Source organism: Oncorhynchus mykiss, chromosome 23 (genome assembly GCF_013265735.2).
Source record: "Oncorhynchus mykiss isolate Arlee chromosome 23, USDA_OmykA_1.1, whole genome shotgun sequence".
Lineage (NCBI taxonomy): Eukaryota > Metazoa > Chordata > Actinopteri > Salmoniformes > Salmonidae > Oncorhynchus > Oncorhynchus mykiss.
In genome coordinates, this window is record NC_048587.1 from 15,259,896 (window position 1) to 15,278,920 (window position 19,025).

Genomic DNA, 19,025 nt, shown 5'->3' on the forward strand with positions numbered 1-19,025 from the left:
GGCTGTTTTTCATGGTTCGGGCCAGACGACAGCATACAATGACATTTTAGACGATTCTGTGCTTCCAACTGTGGCAACAGTTTGGGGAAGTCCCTTTCCTGTTTCAGCCTGAAAATGCCCCCGTGCAAAAAGTGAGGTACATACAGAAATGGTTTGTCGAGATCGGTGTGGAAGAACTTGACTGGCCTGCACAGAGCCCTGACCTTAACCGCATCGTACACCTTCGGGATTAATTGGAACACTGACTGTGAGCCAGGCCTAATCGCCCAACATCCGTGCTCGACCTCACTAATGCTCTTGTGGCTAAATGGAAGCAAGTCCCCGCAGTAATATTCCAACATCTAGCGGAAACAGAAGAGTAGAGGCTGTTATAGCGGCAAAGGCGGAACCAACTCCACCTTAATGCCCATGATTTTGGAATGAGATGTTCGACGAGCAGGTGTCCACATACGCCAAGTGCGTATTCCCAGACTTGTGTCAAGGGCAAAAAAACACAAAAGTGCCTTTTCCTATAATCCACATTTAGCTCGTTTACAGACCAAAACATTGACTGGGAGACATTTATAGGGCAAGCCATACATGGACATCAACATACAGTACAGTATGTACATACAGTAATATATATGCTGTATACCTCATGATCAGACTGAGGAACAGATCAATACTAGTAAAAGCACAATGAGCCTTTCAGTGTAGCAAGGCATTCAGGTATAAGAGACAGCACAAGAGCCCATTCTCCCTGGCCTTCCATGTTTATCTTCCCAGCTAAGGTCACACATTATTTAGCATTCTGCTGTATTACCACTCAAGGAAACTGACAGGTAAAATATGAAAGAAGTTTAGCCGGGAAGGTGATTGATCCTTATTTATATATTTATTTAGTTCATTTGGAAAACTCTTCCGGCTTGAGTAATGTCGCGAGTACGCAGGGAGCATGACAAAGAAGAGCGGCCCTGACAGAAAAGTTCATCACTCGCAACAGGACTCCAAAAACACCCCCCTCTTTCCCCCGGATGTCAGCTGATACCACAACTGATAAAGTTAGAATAAAAAGATACTGAAACAAAATCAATGATGGAGAGGGGAGGGAGGCGACTGGATGGAGGATGCACTACTGGATAAATAGGAGGTAGAGGGGGGCACGCGTCTCCACAGGGACATATATCCCCCCCACCGCCCGCCCCCTTTACCTCCGCCCTGCCGCTGAGGAGCAAGCCCCTGTGCCGCTCGACGCCACCACTCCCGGAAAATGTAATCTTCCCAAATACTCATCAGGGCTCTCCATCGTCCCGGCCTGACAGCGTTCGGGATAATTAATTATACAATTTCGATGGGAATATTGATTAAACAATCCTATTAATCATAGCAAAAGTCAATAGGCATGGACACATTCAATCATGTCCCGACCAATGATTACTCCTCAAAATACAATAATTATTTTTGAGAGCTGCCTCGAATTAAATTTCTGTCAAGATGGTACAAGTCTAGTAGTTGATGAAAGATGCAATGGATTTTTCTTCTTCCTCCGAGGGTTGCAGGGGGGAACATTTATCCTTTTGGGAAGGTAGTTTGTTTTATAAGGATCATAACACGGTGTGTTTAACTAGACCATGACCATCAGATTATCTCTGATCCCCCATTACGCCATTTATCTTGCTGGGCTCTGCACGGGAGAGGGAAAGAAGGAAGTGGGGGCCTCCTGAGGCCCAACACACACACCACATAAACGCGCACACCAATACTAAAAGAGACACAGACATACAGCCCCACATACACTTACAGTAGATACACACAGACAGACACCACTTGAAGTCATACGTGTCACATGAATTATTGGATTCTTTTTCTTCTTCTTCTTAGTTTACATTTGGCTGACTTAGCTAATACAGCTAATTTAGCATGCTCAACAACCTGACTCAAACAAAGACGAATGCTATGTATGTTAGCTAGCTGGATAAGGCTATCCAACACCGCAACTCTTTTAAGTCAAGGTAAGCTTTTGATTTGATTCATTTATTGCCACCGGGGCCCATCGGTGTAACTGTTAAACTGCTTGCTGTACACTACTACGTGATGTACACATGGTTTGGATTGTGGGTTTACTAAGTCGTTAGTTCCAGTATGTTGACTGTAACGTTAATATCTTGACAACGATGTGTGGGGGTTAGCGGTTATGGTATGAACTTTTTATTTGGAGGGGTCTTTGCACCTGGTCACAGACAGCTGTTGTGTTCTGCACTGAAGTCCACAAGTGAAGAAAAAGGTGAGAGGAGGAGAACGTGTAGATGCGAGAAGGAATTATACAATGAGCAAAGTGATGTATGTGGCTGCTATGAAAGTGAACTGTGTGTGCGGGTGATCACGGGTGTATTCATTCCACCAATTCTGTTACAAAAACGGAAGTAAACCAAATTGTGAGGGACCTACCTGAATTTGTCCAAAATAAACTCTTGTCTTACAATAGAAACTGTTCTTAATAATAACTGTTTGGACTAATGATTACACACCCCAGGTAAGGCGATATTGAATTTGGCACTGTATGTCACCTTGATTGGTTAGAGCGTTGGGCCAGTAACCGAAAGGTTGCTGGATCGAATCCCCGAGCTGACAAGGTAAAAATCTGTCATTCTGCCCCCGAGCAAGGCAGTTAACCTATTGTTCGCCGTGCGCCGAAGATGTGGATGTCGATAATGGCAGCCCCCCGCACCTCTCTGATTCAGAGGGGTTGGGTGAAATGCAGAAGACACATTTCAGTTGAAGGCATTCAGTTGTACAACTGACTAGGTGTCCGCCTTTCCCCGATTACCCCAATTTGTCTCTTGACCTGTGCACCTACTAGTGTTGAATGGTGGGAAAGAAGATTTACCGCCCAAAACCACTCCCTTTTCCCAGGATAAATAACTGAGAAACCGGTAAACTATAATAAATTATTTATATGAACAGCATGTGAAATTGAATGCGATGTCTAAATGTGGCTTCTCTACGGCCTCTGCATGATGAATCATCAACACTCAGGGTGGGGAGAGACAGTCCATCTCAGTATGGAGCGCAGTTCACAATGCATGTAGACCTATCATCTCATCATGGTAACTTTTTTTCTTGTGACAGGTAGACCTGCATTTGCTGCAGCATAGCCTATGCTATAGTAATATAAAGACAGAATGCGCATCTAATTTACCCATCTCCATCTGGTTTTCGGGGATCTCCTTATTTTTTTATTGCACAGATTATAAAATTTTTTCTAATTGCAGCTGCAGAGTTTTAAAACCTATCACTCAAATATTGCTGCTTTAAATCAGTGTAGGTGTTCTCTTTCAAATTGGCATCCTGTTTCCATTGATCACCCTTGAGATGTTTCTACAACTAGATTGGCGTCTACCTGTGGTCAATTCAATTGATTGGACATGATTCTGAAAGGCTCACACCTGTCTATATAAGGTCCCACAGTTGACAGTGCATGTTAGAGCACAAAACCAGCCTTCAGGTCGAAGGAATTGTCCGTAGAGCTCCGAGAGAGGATTGTGTCAAGGCACAGATCTGGGGAAGGGTAGCAAAACATTTCTGCAACATTGAAGGTCCCCGAGAACACAGTGGCCTTCATCATTCTTAAATGGAAGAAGTTTGGAACCCCCAAGACTCTTCCTAGAGCTGGCCGCCCGGCCAAACTGAGCAATCGGGGGAGAAGGGCCTTGGTCAGGGAGGTGACCAAGAACCTGATGGTCACTCTGACAGAGTTCCTCTGTGGAGATGGGAGAACCTTCCAGAAGGACAACCATCTCTGCAGCACTCCACCAAAACAGGCCTTTTTGGTAGATTGGCCAGACGGAAGCCACTCCTCAGTAAAAGGCACATGACAGCCCACTTGGAGTTTGTCAAAAGACTCTCAAACAATGAGAAACAAGATTCTCTGGTCTGATGAAACCAACTCTTATTTTGTATTTGACTTTTATCCCTTTTTCTCCCAAATTTCCTAGCATCCAATTGGTAGTTACAGTCTTGTCTCATTGCTGCAACTCCCGTACGAACTCGGGAGAGGCGAAGGTCGCGAGTCGTGTGTCCTCCGAAACACAACACAGCCAAGGGTTTAATATTTTCCCGATATTTGACAAATGTTCCATACCGAGAGTATATCAGTTCTCACACGGGTAACCCGGTATTTCCCGCCAAAACCAGATGTTATTCAAAAGCATTATAAAGCATATAAATATGCCTATGTCTGGATTTTATTTGAGATTTGGTCGAAAATTCAAGTCTGATGATACCAGAGCCTGATGAGCCATACATTTAATGAGCCCAAGTCCAAAAAAGCCCAAATGATTGTGCCGTTATGCAATAAATGATATAGGTTACTGCACATTACGCACAACAGAAAAACATAAAAGGCCATAGATGTAGCTAGCTACAGTATATGCTGTCTTGGGTAAATACATTTAACTAGCTCCAGTAGGCTAATCTTTTTTGGTGTGAACTGTATAACTATTGTATTGTACTGTATTATGTGGACTGGAATTACGCACATTGTTCAAACCATGATAAATGTGGAAAAAATCAAGGGGTCTGAATACTTCCCGAATGCAATATACGTCCAAATGCTTGAACATACAGTGGCAAGAAAAAGTATGTGAACCCTTTGGAATTATCTGGATTTCTACATAAATTGGTCATAAAATTAGATCTGATCTTCATCTAAGTCACAACAGACAAACACAGTGTGCTTAAACTAATAAGAAAAACACAATCATTTGTGTGTTGTCTATATCGAATATATTATTTAAACATTCACGGTGTAGGTTGGAAAAAGTATGTGAACCCCTAGGCTAATGACTTCTCCAAAAGCTAATTGGAGTCAGGAATCAGCTAACCTGGAGTCCAATCAATGAGATGAGATTGGAGACGTTTGTTAGAGCTGCCCTGCTCTATAAAAAACACTCACAAAATGTGAGTTTGCTATTCACAAGAAGCGTTGCCTAATGTGAACCATGCCTCGAACAAAATAGATCTCGGAAGACCCAAGATTAAGAATGGTTGACTTGCATAAAGCTGGAAAGGTTTACAAAAGTATGTCTAAAAGCCTTGATGTTCATCAGTCCACGGTAAGACAAATTGTTTATAAATGGAGAAAGTTCAGCACTGTTGCTACTCTCCTTAGGAGTTGCCGTCCTGCAAAGATGACTGCAAGATCACAGCGCAGAATGCTCAATGAGGTTAAGAAGAATCCTGGAGTGTCAGCTAAAGATTTACAGAAGTCTCTGGAACATGCTAACATCTCTGTTGAAGAGTCTATAACACGTAAAACACTAAACAAGAATGGGGTTCATGGGAGGACACCACGGAAGAAGCCACTGCTGTCCAAAAAAACTCTGAAGTTCGCAAAATAGCATCTGGATGTTCCACAGCACTACTGGCAAAATTTTCTGTGGACAGATGAAAAGCAAAGTTGAGTTGTTTGGAAGGAACACACAACACTATGTGTGGAGAGAAAAAAGGCACAGCACACCAACACAACCTCATCCCAACTGTAAAGTATGGTGGAGGGAGCATAATGGTTTGGAGCTGCTTCGCTGTCTCAGGGCCTGGACAGCTTGCTATCATCGATGGAAAAATGAATTCCCAAGTTTATCAAGACATTTTGCAGGAGAATGTAAGGCTATCTGTCCTCCAATTGAAGCTCAACAGAAGATGGGTGATGCATCAGCACAATGACCCAAAACGCAGAAGTAAATCAACAACAGAATGGCTTCAACAGAAAAAAATACACCTTCTGGAGTGGACCAGTCAGAGTCCTGACCTCAACCAGATTGAGATGCTGTGGCATGATCTCAAGAGAGGGGTTCACACCAGACATCCCAAGAATATTGCTGAACTGAAACAGTTTTGTGAAGAGGAATGGTCCAAAATTCCTCCTGACCGTTGTGCAGGTCTGATCCGCATCTACAGAAAACGTTTGGTTGAGGTTATTGCTGCCAAAGAGGGGTCAACCAGTTATTAAATCCAAGGGATCACATACTTTTTACACCCTCCACTGTGAATGTTTACACAGTGTGATCAATAAAGACATGAAAGCGTATAATTGTTTGTGTGTTATTAGTTTAAGCAGACTGTTTGTCTATTGTTGTGACTTAGATGACGATCTGATCAAATTTTATGACCAATTTATGCAGAAGTCCAGCTAATTGCAAGGGTACTTTTTCTTGCCACTGTACATACACTCAGAGTATTGTGTCCTAAGAAGATGGGTCAGGATGCTAAGAATCAGGGTTGTATTCATTAGGGCACACACACACAACAGAAAACATTTAAAAGTGTTTTGCAATGGAAAACAAAAATTATTTTATTATTGGACCAAATCCGGGTAGTCCCTCTGCGATTCAATCTGTTTTCTTCCATTTGGTGCCCAATGAATATGTCCAAGGATTGAAGCACCATAAGTTGGTATGTACTATGTGTGTCTCCTCACCTCTATGGGAATATTTCTGAATCACTTATTAAAGAGGACATACACTACGTACCCCTACGTACAGTATTTGATATTTACTTTTTTTCGGGAATAAGAATAGAATACATTTCTGAACACTTCTACATTAATGTGGATGCTACCATGATTACAGACAATCATGAATGAATGGAGGAGAGGGATGAGGCGTGAGGGAGGGGTGGAGGAGGAGAGGGATGAGGCGTGAGGGAGTGGTGGAGGAAGAGAGGGAAGAGGCGTGAGGGAGGGGTGGAGGAGGAGAGGGAAGAGGAGTGAGGGAGGGGTGGAGGAGGAGAGGGATGAGGCGTGAGGGAGGGGTGGAGGAGGAGAGGGAAGAGGCGTGAGGGAGGGGTGGAGGAGGAGAGGGAAGAGGAGTGAGGGAGGGGTGGAGGAGAGGGATGAGGCGTGAGGGAGGGGTGGAGGAGGAGAGGGAAGAGGCGTGAGGGAGGGGTGGAGGAGGAGAGGGAAGAGGCGTGAGGGAGGGGTGGAGGAGGAGAGGGAAGAGGTGTGAGGGAGGGGTGGAGGAGAGGGAAGAGGCGTGAGGGAGGGGTGGAGGAAGAGAGGGAAGAGGCGTGAGGGAGGGGTGGAGGAGGAGAGGGAAGAGGAGTGAGGGAGGGGTGGAGGAGGAGAGGGATGAGGCGTGAGGGAGGGGTGGAGGAGGAGAGGGAAGAGGCGTGAGGGAGGGGTGGAGGAGGAGAGGGAAGAGGAGTGAGGGAGGGGTGGAGGAGAGGGATGAGGCGTGAGGGAGGGGTGGAGGAGGAGAGGGAAGAGGCGTGAGGGAGGGGTGGAGGAGGAGAGGGAAGAGGCGTGAGGGAGGGGTGGAGGAGGAGAGGGAAGAGGCGTGAGGGAGGGGTGGAGGAGGAGAGGGATGAGGCGTGAGGGAGGGGTGGAGGAGGAGAGGGAAGAGGTGTGAGGGAGGGGTGGAGGAGGAGAGGGATGAGGCGTGAGGGAGGGGTGGAGGAGGAGAGGGATGAGGCGTGAGGGAGGGGTGGAGGAGGAGTGAGGAAGGGGCAGAGGAGGAGAGGGTGGAGGAAGAGAGGGATGAGGAGGGAAAAGGGAGGGGTGGAGCTGAGGCAAGGAGATTGTCAATTCTGGAGGCATTCATGAGGTGTTTGACCTCTCAGGTAGGACGGCGAGGATGTTTGAAATCAGTGTTCATATGAGGCAGGAAGGTGTGAGGGCCTCCGCCAGAACATCTGCACCACTCGCTTCTGTCCTGTCACAATGACACCCACTGTGTGGCCTAATCGTTTTACCTAACCCCACGTCCCAAAAAAACCCTCAAAGCCTCAAATCAAATTCTGCATCACATCAATGTCTTTAATTCACTTGCTTTTGCAGTGAATTTTGACATTTTGTAAATGGAGCACATTCCTGTTACTTTGACTATCATAACGTCCGCAAAAAAAACCCAAATTGAATAAACCTCCCAGAGTTACAAAACAAAATGAATAACTTACCAGGGTCCCATTGTTTTCCCGGAAAACATCCTGGTTAATATAATTGAAAAGCTTCTTTTCAAGTTGAAGTACAACCTAAAAGGGGCAGAGGAGGGGAGCAGAATATAGGGCAGATTAATAGTGATCCTCATCTGAACCAGCCCTAATTAGAACTTCAACTAATTTCATGAAGGGTAATGTGCTGTGATGTTAGGGGCAGCATTCATTCGGTCAGAAGTGTAATATAAACACCACCTGTTCACTTATGCTTAATTCTCACCATAGGGCCAAACTGAGCAAAGCCTTGTAAAGCTGTACTAGGCTGGCCTTGTCACGCAAAGGCCTGTAGATTCTAACGTATGGGAAAGGTTGTGTCATTTTTCTCTTATTACAAAGAAGCTATTCTATGTTCAGGTGAGATGCTACACATGAGTAATTCTGATAAAACGTTGAAATGTCAGATACAGTGCATTTTCAATAATGTAGCATACCTTGCGATCGTTCTCAGATTCTCTGAATATTAGCTTGTCAACTTCATTGGTGTCACCTAGTCTGACCGTCTGCATGGTGGCAGTGGAGCACAGACTCTGTAGTGGGAGAGAGGAAGGAAGGGAGACGTGGGGGGGGGGGGGGGGGGTTAGTGGCAGGATTCACTACTTCTCATAGGATGGAGCAAAATATCATACGGAGGTAGATTAAGATAGGCTTGGACAAAACAAATGTAAATGTGTATTGTGTGGTGTCAAAGGATGGCAATTTATCAAGGTACAGCAACAAAAGACGACAAAACAGTCCATCTCTCACACACATATGCGCGCCCGCGTACACGTACACACACACACACACACACACGAAAATAGGTACATCCTACAGTACAGAAGGCTATACTGTATCACATTACTGATGCCCATTCTATATTCCACACACAGAACACATGCACACCACTACGCATTTGAATTATTTTTTAAGACACCCCCCCCCCCCCCAAAACCAAAAAAAGCTCAATTTTACTGTCCCCCCTCGTATGTATTGACCCTGTGGACCGTGTGCATGGTTAAATTCCCCTTTGTGGACTCTTTTAACAATTAGTTAAACATTCGACCATCTGTGTTTGAAGACAGTTGAATGAGGTAATCCCTCAGCCAGTGGTTCCCATACCACACTGCAGGGACAGCAGCCTGATTGAAATTCAAAGCACAGATTAGTTAATCAGGTCAAGCCAATATAACGGGCAGAAAAAGGGCCTTTAGACTGAAATGTCACAAATCAGTCTTGCTTGCTCGAAACGGCACACCAGATTAGAACAAACACCGAGCAGTAAGTGAAGTTCCCGGTCCCCCCCCCCCCCAAAGCTGGTTTCTAAAGCCCTAACAAATCGCTCCATCTTTCACTCATTTAGGCCCTCCAAATGCAGGGTCAATATGGTCCCCTGTCATCCAAATGCTAATGCGCTTAAGTGCGCTTAAGCAGCTTTGTTCAATGAATAGGCCAAAGAAGCTGGAGAAGGGCAAGGCAGAGATACTTTCCCTGTTAAAAAGTAATTGTAGCCACACCAGCAAAAGACAATCCGCAAATGTCATTTTTCATGCACTTCGACGATTATTACAAAAAAAACGGACCAAAACGGGTCTCTTTTGGCATCTTTCATTGTTTACTTAGAACGACTTCAAAACGTATCGAAATCAAGAGAATCAGAAAACAAAATGGAGCCATTAAGTGAACCTCAGGACATTTAAGCAAATATGCGTATTTATTTTTGGGGAAAAAGGGTATCTTATTCAAATGAGCCTTTCAAGTTAGTGACTTGGTAGCAGTGTTTGGCTCTCCTTCTTCCCAACCGAAGTCCTTCTGTCAGCTTTGCAAATCCAAAACCCAGCCAAGCAGAAATCCCTGGTCACTTCAGGGCCAGCAGCACTGCCAGAAACCCACACAGCTTATTGGACAAAAAAAAAAAAAAAAAAAAAAAGATATTTGAAGGACAGAAATGACCTCTCCATTCACGTTCAAATTATTTCTGGAATCCAGTGAGCGTTGGCCTCGACCAAGAAAGGGTCAATGTTGCTTATATATACATGAATATGTCCCCATCGCAAGTGAAAAGCACACCTGCGCACAGTTTTTTGTACTAATTTCTTCTGAGAGCGTAGCGCCATGCGATCATAGGTCCATGCTGTAGCTTTTCTATCACACCTTTCGCAAACTGTTTGACTCTCAACCGAAGGTACAACAAGAAAAATCAACAATTGACACAGTGTCATGTATCGAGGGGAAATGATTTCACTTGGCTTACATTTCTCTGGGTGAAACTATACCATTTTAGAGAAAACCAGTTCATCTGAGAGGAAGTGTTTTTGAGAAACAAATACGTTTTTCAGAATAGTGCGCCTACAGTGAAAATTTGCCTAATTATGCAGAACAAATTATGCAACTTGTTTAGTCTACAATCTGCGTCCCCTACACACCCAGCAGTTTGGTGGTGGTCTGTCCTCACAGTGGTTCAGGTTAAGCAGTTCCGTGGCCAGGCCTGACGTTATTGATTGATTCATTTATGTGTTCATTGACTATGACTGATCAGTGAGTCATGGGAGTCTGAGGCGGCTGATTGTACGCCATTGATCACAGTGCGCTCCTTTGGCCTCGGAGAAAAACAACCTCCCTCTCCTTCACCTCCTACATACTCTCTATAACTCCACCACATCCCTAATTTAGATCAGCCTAGCCTACCGACCCACCAGCCCTTTGACCATTTTAGGGACCTTAGTCATGAGATCTCCCCCCCCCCCCAACCTAACGAAGAGGCAGGGTAAATGGGAACGCCATGCCGTCGCTTAAGTCTTATAGATAAATGCAGGACGGGACTGAAAGGAGAGACCAGGTGTTCTCAGATATAAGAAATTCAATGGAAAAAAATATCCTCAAGCGAAGAAAAGATAACCGAGGACAGATGTTGACCACGAGTTAACCCAAGCTCACTGCCGCTAATTGTGGATCATGCATCTGGTAATAGGCACCCTGGGTAAGCGACGAGAGAGCAAGAGTGAGGCTCCTGAACAGAGCTCTCTCTTCAAGTAGGGCCGGTGGCTTGGCCGATCAAAGCGCCTGTCTTTTAAACATATTACATCTAAACATGCTCTCATTGACTCCCCAAATGATATTAACGTAACTCATTTGAGTTAAGCAATAGGCTTTTAATTTGATACATGAGGATGTGGGGGAAAAGAAGAAAAATAGACAGGACAGCTGTCAGGGATGAGAAGTTTGGAAGGTAAACAAGTATGTACAGTGGGATGTCTTCACTGCTTCGGAACGCCAATAATCTCCAACAGCCCATAGAAAGAGAGTACCCGGCACGGCAAAGCTTCGCATCGTGGGTCACAGGTCAACACAGGAGACAGAGGGCCTGTTTGTGGAGGGGTTAGATAAGAGGTTGCCCCGGTGAATCCGGGGATGGCGCTTGCTTTGGGCTTCAATGGAATAATCTCATCAGTGTCCGAGAAGGAAATGGGTGGTGAAAAGACCTCTCTATTCCAGCTGCTCTTTTTAAGAGACAAGGTTAAAGCAATCTGTCCCACTTCAAAGCACAGGCACACCGACCGTCTCTCCCCTTCTGCTCCTGATCCAGCCCCTCAAACAGATGGAGGAGCTCTGCTGAGCCCAACGCAAACACAACACTGACACAACCAACAAAACCATGCCGCAACCCCCATTCAACCTAGCCACAACCCATCTGACACGCCATTCCCACACCTAAGACAACCTACTGTATACTCAAAGCCAGTATCCCCCCTCTTGCCCCGATATACCTTCCATTCAGCACATCCAATACCGCGTGTAGACATGCATAACAAATCTCTGTGCATGCGGATATGGCAGTGTTTCCCAAACCTCTTCTCGAACAAACCCCTCCAAATGCACAGACATATTGCCATACAAGCACACCCGATCCAACTAATCGACAAGCCCTTCATTAAAACTGTTTCTGGAATACGTCAATTAGGTGGAACAACTGGGGGTGCTCAAGGAGAGGTTTGGGAAACACTGCTGTATTGGTTTCAAGTAGCACATCCCCCTGTATCTGAGGTAATATGTCTCGTCCTCTCCACCACGGCCCAGTCCAAGGCTTGTAACGTCCCAGGGGTCCACGGGCATGACAGTGTGGCAGGTGACTGCCCTGGCATAGCAATGCACAATGGTGGTTTTATCGGATTTACGCCAAAGAGCCTGGACACTCAACCCCACCACTGGGTGATTCCCATCCAATAATTTCCCATGCTTACTGTTCACTCTCCCACCACCCCCATTCCGCCCAATATAATAACCCATTGAGTGCGATTAAATCTCGATTGTTGAGGAGAGAGTGAGAGAGAGAGAGAGAGAAGCGACAATGAGTTGGAATATGGCCCTCGGGCCGCTGTTGCTTAAAGAGATCATTCTCCATTACGCTGAGGGGGGACGGGGCAGGGCTGGCCTTTGTGTCACCGGGTGGGGGTGGGGAGGGTGTCATTGTAACGGCGTGCCATTATTTTCCCACCGCTGCGTGAGGAGACTTGCCAACCCGCTCCTGAGTGGTGCCAACGGTTGGCAGGTTTGGCTTAGCGCGCTCCTCCTCTCTTCCCTCTCCTAATCAGCCTGCACTACATGCATGATTGAGACATCTGCCCTACCGGTGAGGCACTCAGATCCAAAGTGGGCAAAAACAAATGTCCTCCCCACCTGCCACCCATTACCCAGGGAGCCTTTAAATCAGGGCTGACCCTCCCCACCCAGCCTGCCTGGAGACCAGCCAGAGAGCTCCACACACTCTCCCTGCGGGTTGCTAATTAATCCCACTAAACACAGTGGATTCATCAATGCCATGGATGAAGAACTAGGAGGGGGGATTTGAAGGAATAGTACACAAAACCATCTCAGTAGGAGTAGAAGTGCTGATCTAGGATCAGTTTAGCCTTTTATATCATAATGGATACGATTATATGGACAGGACAGGTGGACCTGATCAGATATCAGCAGTCCTACCCTGAGACTATTTACTATGGACCCTGACTGTGGCTTTATCCTGCTACCCTCACAGTTAGCGCGTTACCCTATTTCTGACCTAGACTCACACTAGGCTAGAGGTAACTCAGCAGGGACCATGCACGGGCGTCTTTCTGGTCGAAAGAATGGTCGACCCTCCTCACTGTCTCGCCTGAGAATCCCCCAACACACACTGATACATAAATACACTCTCATTGCTTCCCATGAGCCACAGAGTGTGAGAGCTGAGGTACGGTGATAGCAAGCCGCACTGGGGGGTCTCCAAGTGCAAAACACCCCCTCTCAAACGAGGTGAGGTAAAAGGGGTGCACGAGGTAATGAGAATGTGCCCTATTTATCTTGTGCATTATAACATCTGGGAAACTTCTCTAAAACAACGGGTGGCATTATGAGGGGTGCCATTCTTGCCCCTGTCCTTCCTTCAGGGCCCTGCCGAATGTATTTGTCTTTTCCGAAGCATAATGGACAGGCCACAAATCATTCAGGACAACAGGATGGAGGGGTGGGGTGTGTGTGTGTGTGACTGTGTGTGACTGTGTGTGTGTTCGCCCCCCCTGGTATTTAACTCCTCTGCACGCCCATTCTCCAGGGGCCCCCGCAGGACAAATTGCCCTGCTTAGTTGTCTTTGAGAGGCAGTGCAGCGCGTAGAGAAAGGGACAGGGCTGAAACACAGGGAACAGCCCCATAAAAATTCATCACTTTGACCCCACGACCTCACCCTTCTGGGGGTTCCAGAGTAGACTCACCCCTGGAGCTGGGAGCAGGCACACAGCAGTACCCCCCCCCCCCCCCCATCACACCAACACACACAAATTGTTAATATAGCCAACTTCACCAACCTTCCAAACATACACTCATTCCACACTCAACTTTATCTCATACACACTTGCGAAAGCAATGAAACAGACAAAACCTCCCCAATCACGCACATTTTACCACCACAATGGCTGACGATAGACTTCTCAACAGGAAAAAGTCACCAGATGCTTCATTGTGTGTGTGTATAAAGTGGTGGCAGTAAAGGAGGTTGGGAACTCCTCAGCGTATTAGGCAAAGTAAGAGGAGTCATTGTCTCAGGCCTGGCTACTGCCACGTTACTGCCACCTGTACAAAGAAAGCCTAATGAAAGATTTCATCATCTGAAAACCTCGGCCGGCCCACCTCCCCTCTGACACTTGAAGTCAGCAGTTTGAAACCAATCACGGCAGATGTCTGCAAGGCTGTTTAACACACAGGAGTTACTCTCCGAAACGCAATAGGTCTATAGTCAGTCCTACAGTCAAACCCTTCCTCTCAGCAGCTCGCCTCCCTTATTGGGATAATGCCTCATTTGAACGTTGTTCGATACACGTTTTGGAATGGACGTCAGTGTTTGTGTAAGAAAACCTATCCTCCCAATGAAAAATACAACATGAAAGGGAAATTGAAACATCAGGTGATGATTACTGTGTGGTACAACGTAAAAAAACAACAACAACAAAAAAACAACAAAGACGCAGCTTTGTGGCCGTTACAGATCGTACACACTCACTTAGCACTGTTGGGAGTTGTGTTTACTCACATATAATCCAAAAACGTTTTGCTCATTCCACACTAGCTAGTGACTAATTTAAGTTAGCCTAGAGAGTGAGGTTGTGTGTGGGGAAGGGGTTTGTTGTTGGAAGGTTCAATTAGAGAATATTGGAGAGGTGATCAACTGGTGCTCTATTATAAAGAGACCAGAGGCTCTTGCATGGAGTTCATTACCGCACTGATCAATAGCGATCCTGGCTGAACAATTAATGAAGCTCTAATCCTCCTGTCCCCTCTGGAGGGTGAGACCTGGGCTGTGTTCAGTAGGCATCAAACGCAATGAAAACCGACTGACACAGGGAAGGACTAAGCTGAAATTGTCCAAAAGGAAACACTCCTTTATGTTTTCCGGTGCAAAAAACAAAACAATGTTTCAAATGTTTTCCGTTGCATACCCTAATGAAGAGGGCAGGGCTTTATCCTTCAGCATGAAGGATAAGTCCAACAAACACATTTCATGCACATAATTAGGGCCCAGAGAATTACTATTAGGCTTTAACTAAAACTTAATACAGGATTATAAGTAGGGCCCTGGGTTTATCTAAGTAGGTACTAAGTAATGCAGTCGAGAAACTAAATGAGACCTGCAAGTGGGTAAAGAAACGTAAGAGTTTATAATACTGTATTCAATCTTTTTTTAAATGTATTTATGTATTTTAAAAAGGACCCCGTCACAATGCCTCCCTGGAGACAAAGAACAAGGATTCATTTGGAAGCTAGCGCCACCCTTTCATTTGTTTAGGGGCATCTAAACGATGCGGCTTGTCCGGCAGGGCGACAGGGGAGCCCTGTGGTGTAATTCAGCCCGGCGAAGGGGAAAGAAAGGTATACAGAGTAGCCCCTTCTACCCCGCGACGCGCTAGGCAACCATCTTGTGGGTGGGCTTTGTGATACATTTTACACATTTTTCATGACCATCCCTCTAGATGTGACCCCACTCGGGGTCCCTTTATGCCCCTGACAGCTCTGCGCAGGAAAACATGCTGCTTCTCTGATAGCATGAAATCAGGGAACAAAGACCCCCAGGGAGAGGAGAAGGGGGCCGGCCGAGGCGCACTGTGCTCCGGGCCCCGCCTGGATCTGGACACAAACAGATGTTAGGACAGCCCAGTGCCTCTCAGCCTAACAGTCCCCTGAAAGGAAAGTCTTGTAGGTGAAATGGGCCTGAAATGGATTGTCTCGGGCCTCCTCTAAGACAAAGACGAGCCCCTCTTTAAAGAGCCAGGCCAATATGGCCGTCATAGATAAATCACTGGGGGGAGGGGAATTGTAGAAAGAGGCCCGTGATTTCTCACTGTGCCACTTAAAAATGGGGCCTTAAATATGGGGTATTTGTCGGAGGGCTGTGAAAAGAGCTGAGAGACTCCTCATGTCACTGAGCAGAGTTGTTTAAAAGCCCGAGGTGCCAACGCTGGGTTTACAGCTGTGCTACAAAGAGACACTCTGTGGGACCACCTCTCTGTGACTGACAGTATCTATAGCCTATCCAACCCCATGAATCAGATCTCTCCATCTCCTTTGGATGGATACTGCATTCTTTACATTCTCCGTTCAAACAGCATTAACTTCTAATTGGATATCTTTCCCAGATGTTGATACGTAATGAATACGTTGTGCTATCGAGAAACTGCCCATGAAAGTAGAACTTGCTTGATATGATTGATATAAAATAGAATGGTATAAATGTTAACAACGTTAACTCGCAAATTACGTTTGACTTATTTTGAGCTGGAACAGAGATGACTTGGAGAACTTTCCGGGGGGGGGGGGGGGGGTAGAACCTTATGTAAACTCCATCACAGGGTGGAGGAAATGGAATGGCTGTGTGTGTGTGTGTCTCTCTCTCTGTGTGTGTGTGTGTGTGTGTGTGTGTAACCCCCTCCTGCATTGCATTAGTCAAACATAGATTGACATCATACAAGCAAGGCACTATGAACCAGGCACAAAGACGACCTTATCCTCAACAGTTTATGCCACATTTCATTTGGGACTAAATAAAAACCCACTGTTAGCAGTTGCTGGGCTGCATGGACGGGCTCCATTTTTGACTATGATAGAGGCGAGGATGACTCTGTGGAAAAAGTGTCTATCTAGCGCGTTGTGAGATGAGATAAAACCGATAAGATCCATAGGGAAACTCAAACTCCAGCATTCATCTCATAATTCAACATAATAGCGCTCATCTTGTCTACAACCATGTACACTCGGACAGCCTAATATCGCCACACACACACACACATCCTAGGGGGTGGCAGCTAGGCAGCTCTAAGCTCATATGACAAGACTATATTAGAACATGCTTGTCTGTCTGCCTGGCCATGTGCGTTTAGCTAATATCCTCATATCCCCATTGTGGCGTAACCTGCCTTCCTGACCCAATTTAACACCAAACCTTTCAGTGAGACTAGAGTCCCCTCCGCTAGACAAATCGGCTTGTTCCTTTTCTTCGCCCCCCCCCCGCCCCCCCAGAGTGAAAAGCTTTCCTGAGCCGTTAAAGACGAATGATCAGTGCTCCGGAATGTTGGGGGCCTTGTCAGGAGAAAGGAGAGGAGGATGGAGAAAAAAAGTCCAAGAATGAGGACAAAAAAAGTCGTGCATTCAGAAAGAGAGCGAGATGGAGATTGGTGTGGGGGGGGTGAGAGGGAGATGATCGAGAAAGACAGGCAGAGAGTGAAAGAGGGTGAGTGAGCGAGCCAGCTGAAAGAAATTTGGGATGAGAGAAAAAAAAAAAAGTGTGAGAGAAGTGTGTGAGGACATAAATGATCAAATGCGAAATGAGAGAACTAAAGCCCCACTAGAGACTAAGAAGGTGGGGTAGCCAGAGTGACTAGCAGGTGTCGCATCATTGACTGAGGGTTCAATGGGGCTACGGCCCAGGCCGACCAAGGAGCAGAGAGGCCACGACGCTACGGTCTGAGGGGTGCGGTGGGTGACCACTGGTGCCAGGCGCTGCCCTCACCCTCTGTCACACCATGTCATTTACCCCTGGCATGGCCGGCCCAGCTGCCAGCAGCTCCAGCCAGTAACACAATGGCTGCAGCTCTTGTTGATGATGAGGCTGTTGTTGATGAGGAGGACCAACAGAAGCCACTGCTTGTTCTTCATTTGCAGAGTGTTTTTTATTGCGGAACGGCGTCCTGATCAAAGCGACATCGCTCAAGTTCCTCCCTCGTCACTGAACTCTCGCTCTGTGTTTCCATTAGCATGGCAAGCAAACAGAGGAATAAGAAGGAGAGGAGAAAACAGGCTCTTTTGTCCCAGGGGGAATAATCTCACTCTATCCAGATGGGCTCTCTCTCATATAATGGGGCCTCTGTGATGAATCACCCAGATCATGAAGGTTTATCTTCATATAGACACATCTTTGTCTGAGATACGAGCTGATAAAATTTGATCGAGAATCAACCTTTAGTCACGTGACAAGGTGAGGCTGTATCATGACGACCTCACAAATGTATCTCGTAATCCCTATTTTTGGATTACTGCAGTCCTCATTGTCAGTGATAACATGGGTTTAAAAACCTAAGATGGTGCTGCTAAAAGATACAATGAGATTCTCAATGTATCACAACATCGTGTATGTGATAGAGATATTGTTAAGTTTGGTTAAGTAGGAAACTCCCACCTGCTGTGGGATTTGGGGACATAGTCGGCAGTAGTGTGTGTGTGTGTGTGATCAAAGACGTGAAAATGCGTGTGTGTGCTCAATCACGTAAATATGCATGTGTGTGGGTGCACATGTGCATGTGTGTGACGGCAGCCAAGGAGGGTCACAGTCCCCACAGTCCCTGGTGTCCAGGGTCCCCTGGAACAGAGGCCCAATCAGTGCTAGCCCAGTGGCTAACGGATGGATGGCCCCCAAAATTAATTAGCCTGACTAATGTAGTGTACACTTAATTACACTCCCTCGGTTTTGATTAATAGCAGGGCCCAAGTTAGCACACACGCTAATCAAAGGCAGTGGCAAAAAGGGACAAGGCAGTGAATATTATTTACCCAGAAACAGGCAGTATGCATCAAAAGACAGTATGCATCAACAACCCTAAATGACTCTTTCCAGCCAATTTGAAGAGTAATGTGTATTTATCACACGATGGCATAAATACATTATTACAGTCATGGAAGAACACATGCAAGCAATCACACAAACACTAGTGATGCGCGGGTTGACTTATAACCCATAGTCCCTGCGGTCATATCCGCGGGGCGGGCGGGTTTAGGGTCATGAAATATTGTGGGAGGGTGGGTGGGGGCGGGCGGGTTGGATGAAGAGAAAACAATGCACAAATGTATAATGCTTGTGCAATTCATATCTATAGGCTACATAAATGTGAGGTTTTTCTTTCATTATTTTACTGCTGTCAGTGCGTAGCAAGCCTAAGCTTTAGGGCCTAACCGTAGCGTGTGAAATACACGCCAATTGGCAAACGCTTAAAATGCTTTCGGTAACTCGAGCAGAAAAAGTTATCAATGCACTGAGGATAAAAAAAAGGACAAGTTTAAT

At 46.1% G+C, this 19,025-nt stretch overlaps 1 protein-coding gene across 3 annotated transcripts in view; it reads right to left on the reverse strand.

The window, feature by feature from the left end:
• Window positions 1–19,025, reverse strand: part of LOC110502317 (inositol polyphosphate-5-phosphatase A) — a 192,336-nt gene that overhangs the window by 22,264 nt on the left and 151,047 nt on the right. For all 3 annotated transcript variants that reach the window (XM_036960462.1, XM_021580257.2, XM_021580259.2), the window contains exons 10-11: window positions 8,403–8,498; window positions 7,933–8,007 (exon numbers count right to left, since the gene is read on the reverse strand). In XM_036960462.1, the coding sequence (XP_036816357.1) occupies window positions 7,933–8,007; window positions 8,403–8,498 (171 nt within the window). The remainder of the gene's footprint in view (window positions 1–7,932; window positions 8,008–8,402; window positions 8,499–19,025) is intronic.